An 11793-nucleotide genomic window follows, 5' to 3' on the forward strand; every position below is an offset into this window, starting at 1 on the left:
CTCCCGAGCCCAATCCCAGTGCGCCACGTGGGGATCGCCCATGGGTCCAGCCTACGTGGAAGCAAATCATGACTGCAGCCCTGGCCATATAAGGAGTTGGTGTGCACAGAGAGCGCTCGCCCACGGGGGTGGAAGGCGGAAGCCAGCGCCATCTTGTAGGCGCGGTCCTTCGCAGCTCTCCACAAGTACTTTTTTTTTTTTTTTTTTTTTTTTTGTTGTTGTTTTGTTTTTTTCTACTGTTGAGTTTATTTCATCTGAAAGTTGCAGCTGCTTTTCTTTTGGAGACATGGTCTCATTATGTAGTTCGGGCTGGCCTTGGACCTGCAGCAGTCTTCCTCCCTCAGCCTCCCAAGTGCTGGGACTGCAGGTGTGCACCACCACGCCCAACTGGCAGTTAGGCTTCTTACAGATTAGTTTTATACAACTGTGGTCATTTATTGTTGACTTTTGGTGGTACTGGGCATTGAACCTAGTAATTTAACATTGGGCTACATATAAATAAATAATCCCCCCCAAAAAAACGAAAGTGTCTGTTTCCATGGGCCTGTGAGATAGCTCAGCAGACTAAGTAGCGCAGGAACTGGGATTCAATCCCCAACACCTCCTGCTGTACCAGCCCCACCCCCAGGCCTGCTGAGCTGCACCACCGAGACTGGGTGTGGTAGCACACACCTGTGTTCCCAGCGCTCTGGCGACTGAAGACAGGAGGATCACTCTGAGTTTGAGCTGCCTAGTGAGACCCTGTACCAAATACATAAAAAGTAAAAAAATAAATTGGGCTGCATCCTTAGTAAAAAATATGTATGTATATTTTTGAGGTAGAGTATTGCTAAATTGCCCAAGATGAGCTCAGATTTGAGATCCTTATACACCACCATACCCAGCTTGTTGAGGCAGATTTTAAAATTGATTAGGATAAGTAGCCCTCATTCTAGCGCAGTTTATCACCATCACTGGCTGGTGAGCTTTCTGGTCCTCTGTTCAGTGTCCCAAATGCTCGCTTGAGCTTCTGCATGCAGTCTGGCTGCCCAGAGCAGAGAAGTCTCCTAAATGTGTGTTATGTATAAAATATGTGTTATGTATGTTTGTTGGGCTTACAGTTCTGTCATAGATTCATAGAATTTTACTATGTGCAAACAGAACTTGGTATTCAAGAATAGACTTAAAGGGTGAATTTAGATATCTGCTGTTGTTTTTGAGATAGGGTCTCAGTATGTAGTTCAGCCTGACCTTGAATTCATTATGTAGCCCAGGCTGGCCTCCTGAGTGCAGGGATCATAGGTGTGTACCACCACACCCAGCAGGCAAACAATGCTTTTGTTTCTTTCATATGTAGTTTTCACTGACCTCTCCATGAAACGTGCTTATTGAACATCTACAGTGATCACATTGCAGATAAAGATGTGAATCATCTCTGAAGGACAGTCTTGTAGACTAGGCAACTGTGTAAATAATTTATATGCAGTCATAGTTGTTGCACTGTAATTAAAACTTGTGCCTGGACTTTTCCAAACGTTAGAAAGTACAACAATACAGTAGCTGTTGTCAACTGTGATATTATATTTTTTCCTGGTAGTTATATTTTGGGTTAAATTATCTCCCTACAGTAAGACTATGCATTGGTCTGGGTATGTAAATTTCTGGGTCACACCTCAGCAACACACACACAAACGAACAAGGAATTAAATAGTCTGTGAGCTGCTTGAGAGCAAGTTTTTGTAGGAAGCGTTCTGTGGTTTTTGGAGGCAAACATGCTGGAACTTCGTTGAGTCAGGTCTCTGGATTTTATTTCCTCTCTTGTTAAACAATGACAGTTGTTTGATAAAGCTGTAATGATTAAATGAAAATCTGTGTCCACTCTCGTTCCGAAAAATTAGCGCATTATTTGATTGGTGGATAAATTGCTTTTATCATCTAAAGTTCATAATGGCTTCTACTTGTTACTTGTCTCTCCTTGCTGAGACAGAGTGCTGATGCCCAAGGTTAAAGGGAAAAGGTTTATTTCATAGTTTGTAGAGGTGTTAGTCCATTATCAGCTGGCTTCAAGGCGGGGTGGCACATGGCAGAAGGGCAGCAGTTCATAGCAGGCAGAAGACAACAGAAGCAACAAGTAAAATGAAGGGGGAAACAAGCCTCTTTCTGCCCCTTATGTCCAGATAGCGGAGATGGGGATGAGTGTGCCAGTCCAGTCAGTGGATTGGTTTAGTAATCACTCACCCTTAGCATCAGCACTGAACCATGAGCCAGTCACACACTAGATGCAGCTGTCTCTAAAAAGCTCCCGTCTAAAAGTGCATGAAGCTTTGTGTGTAGGGGGACATCTAGACACAAACCATAGCAGCTTTCCTGAACATTTTGAAATACAAAGGAATTCATGGAAACCTGGTTTTTGTAATAATGTCACTTTACTATTTATTTTCTTCATTATGCATATTTTAGAACTCTTATTTTATTCTTCTGAGACAAGGTCTCACTATGCAGTTCAGACTGGTCTTGAGCTCACTTTGTAGCCCAGGCTAGTCTCGAACTTGCAGTGATCCTCCTTGCCTCAGCCTCCCAAGGCTGGAATTACAGGTGTGTGCCACCACAACTGGCTATATTTTAGAACTCTTATTTAGTTTTACCAAAACTTTGTGCAGTAAGATGGGTATGATCCTCTGTATCAGGTGGGTTTCATTTTTGGCATAAACTAAGAACTACAGATTCTTAAAGCATGATTGTTGAATTTGTACAGGTAGATTCTGACTGCACTGTATAGTTTACAAAATACTGGAATTCTCTCAGCCTAATATTCTTTCTTTCTTTTTTTTTTTTTTTTTTGACAGAACTGGGGATTGAACCCAGGCTCTTGTGCTTGCCAGGGAAGCGCTTATTCTATTGAGCCATCTTCCCAGCCCAATTTTTTTAAGTTGATATAGTGGTGAAAAGGGAATTCTAGTCTATGGCTTAAGGATACATAAACTCTCAATGCAGCAGTCTTTTTTATTGTTGGTTATTATAGCTTCTATTACTTGTAGAAGTTGACCAACAGGGACCTGAGTTGAGGAAATTTTGTCATTCTGCCTCACTCAGTAAATGCTGAAGCCAGTCCTTTGCCTGTCGGCCTCAGTGGGTGAGAAGGCTCTGTGACCTTTATCCACAAAGCCGAAGGTAGGGCCGAGGAGGTTTTCTTTGTTCTGGGTAAGTGAATCTGTGCCACTGAACGTGATAGAGGCCCTTTGTTATAATTGGCAGTCTTTTCCCTTTGCTTTTTCAGCTAGTGGAAACATATTTAGGACTCCTCTTCAATGTTAAGTATATATTTTTAAAAGCTGATGAATTTAGAGTGAATTGGGTAGAAAACTTAAGTGATAATAAATTATAATTTTCAAATTTCTTTGATTTTGAACAGGAAAGCCACTTGAGGCAGACTAGGTGGAAAATGAGCTAAAGAAATAAATATAGGACACCTATAGTATTTAGATGCCAGTGGAATACCCATTTCTGACAGGACTAAACAAAAAAATGGGATACAAAGGAAGGACCATTTTGTGTCTGTATATGCAGAATACTTCGGATAGATATACAGCTGCTTTTGCTTAATTCAATGAGAAGAAAGATTTATACTAATAGTGTTTGGACAGGATATCCTGTCTGCATCTTGTACAATGGATAACCACTAAGATAACAATGTACAATGTATTAATTATTGAGATGGTCTTATTAATCAGTTTTGAAACTGTCTTACTGCTACTTGTTTCTCAATTGAAAAAAAAAAAGAAACAAATATGGGTTATCCATGGCTAGCTTTATATAAGGTGGAGGCATATCTGTGAGCTATGTGTGGCCTTTGAGATTATGTAGGAGAACCATTTAAGGAGTAGATCATTCACATTTTTAAAGAACAGTTAATAGAAGTTAAATGTTTAAATGTAAGAAGGACGTTACTGGGTTTGAATTTATTTTAGACCCCCCCCCCGTGGGTTTGACTCCCAGTATCACCACTAATAATAGTGTAATAATAATGTGTAAAGAAATCTTAGGCATGTACATGTAATTTGCAGGAAGAAACAACAGCTTCAACCATGTGCTTTTCAAATATTTTAATGGTAAGAGTCAATTTTAAAGAGTATTACTTATTAAATGTTGAAGGATGGAAAAAAAATCTACATGTGTGTTAGAATCTTTCTGAACAAAATGGTCCTGACATACCCAGAGACTGCTTATGGGGCTGCGAACCCCGTGGCAGTGCTTACCACTGCTCCTTGCTGCCCAGACTCCCTTTGATTCCCCTTGGCCCTTCCGTTAGAAAAGCACTTCTATATGTGGAGATATGGTAGAAAGGAAAGAAGTAGAGTAAAAGTTACAGCTTACTCTACTTATTTCATAATTACATGTTTTTCCTCAAAGATTTCACGTAGCATTTACTAGTATGGGTAAGATTAATTGTTACAATCAAAGCAATTTGAAAATTAGTTTTTAAATTGAGCCGTAATATATAAACTCTTACGCTAATGTGTAGATCTCAATGCAGTCAAGTGCAGTTATCATACCCACCAGTTGTCTTGTAATAACCAGGAATGCATCCTCTGTGTGGTGTTTGGAAGTTAATGCTATTTTGGAAATCACACTGGTAGGTCTCATGACTTCCCTGGGTATATGCTGTTGATTATTGATCAAAATTTTATTTTGGACCTTTAGTTTAAGGGGATGAGGAAGCTCTTTCAAATTGAGTTGTTAGTGGAGTTGGTGGAAGACAAGGATGGATGAATGAGGAACAGTATTACAATAAGTAAAAGGAAGGAAATTTAGGTAGCGGTTCCTCAAGTGTGCCCTGCAAAAATAACAGATTTGGAGTAAAAGAGGAGACTTGAATGATTCAGAAGAGAAATACTTATACTTATCACGGACACTAACAGATACAAAAAATGTGTGTGCTAAAAAAGAAAAAACAGGTGTGGGGAAGACGGTTTCTGGCTGGCTTCCAGATGTCACCACTACCTACACCTCCTGGGCAGTTCCGGTATGGTTTACGGTGAGCAGGCAAGGGATGACAGGCTGTTCTCAGCTACCCCACTCACGTCCGCTGTTTCCTCCTACCTCTTTTGTATTTTCATGCTCCCTTTCTCATTCTCTCTCACTTTTTCTACCTTTTCTGTTTTTCTTAAATTCAGTCCTCCTTTCAGGAATGACTGAGAGTCTTCTTCCTACCCATTATATACGAAACATTGACTGCTTAATAAAGGATCATGTTTCTTATTAGCAGCAGCATAACAATTAGATGATTTTTTATTCTATTTATTTATTTTTTTACATTCTACAGTTATCTTTATTATTTTCTAGTCCTGGAGATTGAACTCTGGCTGTCACATACTGGGCAAGTGCTCTGTCACTGAGGTACATGTCCATTCTTACTGTATTTTGAGACAGGATCTTCTCACTGAGTTATTGAGATTGGCCTCAAAACTCATGGTTGTCCGGTCTCAGTTTAAGTAGCTGGGGTTAGAGGGATGCATTACCATACTTAGCTATGTTATGGTTTTTAATATAGAAAGATTGAAGATTGAGAGAATGTTATGAGAACATGAGTTCCTTGAGGATGGTTGTCTCTGCTGCCTAGAATGGTACCTACCACATTTATTTATTAAATATTAAAAATGTTACCCTTAGGAACATTTTGTTATCATTTAAATTGGTTTTTTAATTTTAGTACAGGGTCTACAGGATCTCACTACGTAGATCAGACTCGTAGTGATTCTCCTGTTATCAGCCTCCCAAGCGCTGGGATTACAGGTGTGCATCACCACACCCAGTCTCTGTCACCCTCTTAGTGTGCCCCGTGGTGGGGCTGGCACAGCACGCTGAGGATTGAACCCCTGCCACTGTGCGTTAGTCTCCTGAGCTATCTGGCCAGCCCCATTTAAGTTATTTCAGCAACCTTTCTGTTGCTCTTAGTAGAGAACAGTAAAAGGAAGACTTTGTTTTATCCTTTTTGGGGAGTATTGAGGATTGATCCCAAGGACTGCATGTACTTCCAAATACTCTGCCACTGAGCTATGTCTCCAGCCGTTTTTAATGTAGTTTTGAGATAGTATCTCCCTAAATTTCTCAGATAGCCTCAAATTTGCTGTCATCCTGCTACAGCTTCCAGAGTAGCTGCGATCACAGGTTGCTGCCACCAGGTCCAGTATAGGAAGCTTTTTAAGCCTTTCTCTCCCTCACTGCCACTTCCCTGTTGTATACTTCTTCCAGTGTGGCAATCTCTGAAGGAAACTGAGAGTGGATGAGTAGGGTCTAAGGAGACAGAAGTAGTAGATGTGAGTGAGCACAGTCAAAGGGAAAAGGAGATTACAGGTTTAGAGTGAAGGGCTGAAATGAACATCTGAACATTATCAGGGTAGTTACCTGCCTGGAGTGCCAGGGCCAGTGGAAAGGACAGAGGTGAGCTGATGGAGGCAGGAGGGAAAGGTCAAGTTAGTACAGTGCTTGGATTTCCTGCAGTAGATACAGGGAGCCCCTACACATTTTGATGAGAGTAACATGGTAACAAAGTGACCCAGCTATTTCTCCTAGTTAGCTACTGTTGTTAAGATGGATTGGAAACAGTGAAGCAGAGGTCAGTGTGTAACAGTTCAAGGTGGTGTCCTGGGTGTGCTCAGTATGTTTTCTAGCAGCGCCATTAGCAGGTAGGTACTCCTCTGTTGAAGTCATCAGACTTGTAATGGCAGTCCAGTAAGTGGGGAAGGGCAAAAGGAGGAGGCAATTGTGCACTAGGAAGCAGCAGGCCTGGGTTCTCGTCCCCACTTTACTTCCAGATTATGAGTGTTGACTAGAATAGTTTCTTCTGGTCACCGAGTGCCTTCTGTGAAATGAGTATAATGACCTAAAAGCGAAGGCCCCAGACTGCATTATTGTTTGGAGTCATTTGCAGCCCGTTTTCCTCTTATTAGGTAGAGGTGGCGTCTGCATGTCTTGCTGCTCAGGCTGCATTCCTACTGAAGTGTTTCTAAACAAGAAAAGGGCCGTGATGATATTAAGTATAGGGAATCTGTATATAACGTTTAGGGTTTCATGTAGTGGCGACCATATTAAAATATGTATTGATTCAACATGTTAAGGTATTTAGTGTTTTAATTGCTATTAGACTTGTAATGGCAGTCCAGCTAGTAGACAGAACTTTGGTGGGACAGATTCAGCTACCTGACATTCAACAACAGGACCAAAAACATGATGTGGAGAAGATAGTCTGTTTAATAAATGGCAATGGGGAAACTAGTTATTTGTTGCAGAAAAATAAATTTAGCCCCCTGTCCCTCACTCTGTACTTTACTTGGACTGATAGGCACTCCGTAGGACTTTCTGAACGGAGTCCCAGTTCCACAAGAAATAACACCAAGAATCAAGAAGTGGGATTATGTCAAGTTAAAAAGCTTCCCCACAGTAAAGGATATATAAAGGATACTTTTGAGTCATTTGTAGGAAAATGGATGCACCTGAAGACCATGGTGCTAAATGAAGTAAATTGGGCACAAAAGGTCACATACTTTCTCTTATGTGAGAAACCCAAAGTATAAACAATTTAACAAGCAAAATAAAAGATTATAGGAAGCTGGGCGTGGTGGCACACACCTGTAATCCCAGTACTCAGGAGACTGAGGCAGGAGACTCACTGTGAACTTGAGGCTATCCTGGGCTACATTGTGAGTTCAGGGCCAGTCTGAACCATAGCAAGACTGTGTCTCAAAAGACCAAACAAACAAACAAATAGACAAAGGGTATAGGAAGCAGGGAGCTGAGAAAGAAGTCTTGGGCTGGGAGGAAGTGAGGGGAAGAAAAGTAAAGCGGATCAGAACAGGATATGTGTATGTACTAGCCCCACGTGAGTGTGTCCATTATGTATTGCAGGAATGTACTGATAAGCGGGGTTAAAATGCAGAAAAGCAAAACTTCTGAAGAATGTAAATACTGTTCTACAAGATACAGTGTCTTATAAAACAACTTAAGGCAGTAGTAATAATATTGTCTATTTAGTGTCATGAGAATTTAATTTCTGCCTGTTTTGGCCACTAAAAACCCTAGGTATTTACACTCAGACATGCTTGCTTTCTTTTAGAAGGTTTTTGATACCAGCTGTTTTCTCAGGCGCCCCTCCCCTTTGTTTCCCCTTCTGTTGGAACAGTCTCTCATCCCACCCACCCTCAGTACATCTGGAAAGATGAAAAGTTAGCTGCTATGCTAACTGCTGCACACATTTTTATTAATAGCAGATTAACAAGATAAGTAGAGCATATACAAACTGTGCCTGTTTACTGTCAAAAGCTATAGGGATACACATCTTTTTCTTCTAAAAACACCTTATCTTACCTTTTGTTTTATTTTCTAATTTATCAGTGCTGAATTGTAGTGCTCCTACAAAGTATTCTTATTTCATAGACTATTTCACCTTGTGATTAATTTGTGGGCGATGAATTGAGACCCATAAAGAAAAATAATCATTTGGATTAAGAAGTAGATTTCCTTTAGGTTCATACATAGTAGAACAGGGACAGTTTTAAGAAATATTTGTTGTTTTGACCTATAACAGCTTTTTTCCCCCCTTCTTCTTTGCTTTTTGGCAGCTAGTGTCCTTTTAAGTTTCTCTCTGGGGTTAGAACCAGTAAAGCAGCATGTTTCTTGAAAGTGTTTCTCTTATATAGGCCAGCTGCAGCTGGAATATTGCATTCAGCGAAGCCTTGAAAATTCCTGTAATCTGTGCCATCCTGTCTCATACTGTCCCATCTCATAGTTGTCCTCTCTCTGCAGTGCTCTATGCCCAGGTCTCTGTGGCTGGGCTGCTCCAGCCTGGCGGACAGCATGCCTTCGCTGCGATGCCTGTATAACCCAGGGACTGGCGCACTCACAGCTTTCCAGGTACCTTCTCTGTCTCTGTGGGTCATTTGCGGGCATTTGCGCGTGTGCCTGTGTGCACGCATGTGGGTGGGTGGGTAGGTGGGGGTGTATGTGTGTGTGTGTGTCTAGTTCATTAGGATGGCCCTCCTCCTTTCCCATTCTTTACCTATGTATACCTGCTCTCCTTTGTTGCCTGTATTTTATATCACTTAATATTCCATGATTGATCAACTTTTAATGTAGATCCGACTGATCCACTCAAGACATTTTAATCATCATTGGTTTGTCAGGATGGACATAGTACAACTTGACTGTTGGTTTTGAGATTTAATAGAAGTATGATAGTAAATTATAAAGGGATCTCAGTGAATAGCAATTCACTATTTGATGTTTGCTTTGGAATAACATAAAGCCAACTAATGTGATTAATTATAATTACCTGAACATTTTGTTTTTTTACAATGATTATTAAAAATATAAATTACTTTGTGTCTCTTGCTTACTATATCAATATATACATACATGAACCATCTTTTTTTTTTTTTTTTTTTTGCAGAACTGGGGATTGAACTCAGCCCTTGCACTTGCCAGGCAAGCGCTTATTCTACTGAGCTATCTCCCCAGCCCCAAACCATCTTTTTAATGCCTTGATTAATGGTTCTCTTCCCAAGATAGGCCTTTAAGACAGGTAGAGTGTTCACCTGAGACAGTCCACTGAGTTGGTCTTTCATAGGTGGACAGAGTTTCGTTTCCACTAGCCTTTTTATAGGCCAGGAGATCACTCCGTTCCCTGATGTGAGAGAAAACACAGAGGAAGAAGATAGAAAATTGTAGAAGAATGTGCAGAAGTGAGCCTGGTGTACATTGCTTATACTTTACTGTATACCGTGTACCGTGGTGTTCTTGTGAGAGAAGTATTGCTCATTAGCTATCTGGAATTTGGTTTTAGTTCTTTGTAGTGATACACAATACATGAGGTTTTCTTTCTCTCTCTCTTTCTTTCTTTTTTTTTTTTTTAGACAGGGTTTCCCTCTGTAGTTCAAACTGGCCTTGGTCTCACTATGTAACCTAGGCTGGCCTCAAACTTGTGGCAGTCCTCCTGTTTCAGCCTCCCTAGTGCTGGAATTACAGGTTTGTGCCACCATACCTGACACTTCTCTTTATTTATCTTTTTAATGTATTTGGTACAGGGTCTCACTATGCAGCTTGGACTTGTAGTGATCCTCCTATTTTCAGCCTCCCCAGTGCGGGGATTATAGGTATGGACCACCACACCTGGACTCAGTCTAGGGCTTAGCGCGCCCAGGGGCATGCAGTCCCCGGAATTGAATCCTGGTCCCTGCTCTTGCCTAAGCAGGTGCTTAGTCTGTTGAGCTATCTTGCTGGCCCTTCTTTATTTTTAACCCAAATAGTTCATAGTGTATTTAGAAGAAGTTAAAAGGTAAGCATTAAATATTGGAATGATTGTGACTAAGTCTTAAGATACAAGAAAGGGATCTAAATGCTGACAGTTACATTTATGCCTAGTGTTCCATTTTTGGAATGCCACAAACAGTGGAATATAGCATAAATTTTCCTCTTGTCTCAGTTACTTTTCTCTTGTTGCTGGGACAGATACCTGACACTCAAAATTAGGGAAGGAATATTTATTTAGCTCACAGTTACTGGAGATTTCAGTCCATACTCAGCTGGCTCCAAGGCAGAGCGGCACATGGCAGAGAGCGACCTTTTATGGCAGCAGCAAAGAGCAAAAGAGCAGGAGCAATGGCGACAATGGCTACAGAGAGCAGGTCTGTCTCCGTTATGTTGCATTCAGGCTGTCCGCCCTAGTCTGGGTGCAGGACTCACACCCTTAATCCCAGTGAATCATGAGTTAATCACAAACTCTCAAAGTCCGCACCGTGACTTACATGAGGCTTTGGGGGGAAAGCTAGACACAACCATAGCATTCTGCCCCTGATCCTCCAAAGACTCATGCATATCCCTTTATGCCAAAGGGTTTTCATTCCATTTCTAAGTTGCCAGAGTCTTAACAGTTTCAGCATTGCTGAAAAGTCTGTGTCCCAAGTCTCCTCCAAATCCAAGGCAAACGCTTTGCTCTGAGCCCCTGTGCGAGTGAAGAGTTAAACACTTCCGACATTCAGTGGCACAAGATAAATATTACCATTCCAAAAGGTACACACAGCAGATATCAAGCATTGGGACCAACACAAGTCCAGAATCCGGAAAGGCAAACATTAAGTCCTGTAGTTCCATGTGGAACATCCAAAGCAATCTGTGGCAAATTGTAAGCTCTGTGTGGCTGCACCCCTATCCTATGGCACTTCTGGTGGTAGCTCCCGTGGCTTCTCTCTCAGGCCTGCTTTGCTCCATTCTTGCAGCTTCTCTTAGATAATCCACGTTTCTGGCTTTTCCAAACCTCTGGGGTTTCCACTGAATATGTTTCTCACTCATAGCTTTACGTACTGCCCTCTCAGGGGCACACTGCCTCTCAGGCCTTCTTCTGGGTCTAGGTGGAAACCTTCTTAACCTCAGAACTCCTGCATTCTACAAGCACCTAAAATCAATGCCACATGTATAATGCCAGGCTCTGGTGCCAACTGGAGCAGTAGCCAGGTTTCCTTCACTCTTGGCTGCAGGGGGCTGAATGCCTGGATCCCTGAGCATTCTGATCCTGATACAAACCGTAACACCGCTTCAAGTTCTTGTTCCTTGAATTTTTCTGGGTATGTGAATTCATATAAAAATTTTAAAATGCAACCTTTGGCATAAGGAGATTAATATTTTAGTAATAAGACTGGAGATTTCTGTTTTTCTTTTTTTTTTTTAATTTTTTAAAAATTGTTTTATTTATTAGAGAGAGAGAGAGAGAGAGAGAGAGAGAGAGAGAGAGTGTGGTGTGTGTGTGTGTGTGTGTGTGTGGCC

The 11793-nt window shown here is 41.3% G+C and overlaps 1 protein-coding gene across 1 annotated transcript in view; it reads left to right on the plus strand.

The window, feature by feature from the left end:
• The window catches only part of Btrc (beta-transducin repeat containing E3 ubiquitin protein ligase), a 159331-nt gene that overhangs the window by 16419 nt on the left and 131119 nt on the right, over positions 1-11793 (plus strand). The window contains exon 2 of the mRNA XM_012514803.2: positions 8782-8889. Coding sequence (XP_012370257.2) covers positions 8782-8889 — 108 coding nt within the window. The remainder of the gene's footprint in view (positions 1-8781; positions 8890-11793) is intronic.

Source organism: Octodon degus, unplaced genomic scaffold (genome assembly GCF_000260255.1).
Source record: "Octodon degus isolate 3935 unplaced genomic scaffold, OctDeg1.0 scaffold00042, whole genome shotgun sequence".
Taxonomy (NCBI): domain Eukaryota; kingdom Metazoa; phylum Chordata; class Mammalia; order Rodentia; family Octodontidae; genus Octodon; species Octodon degus.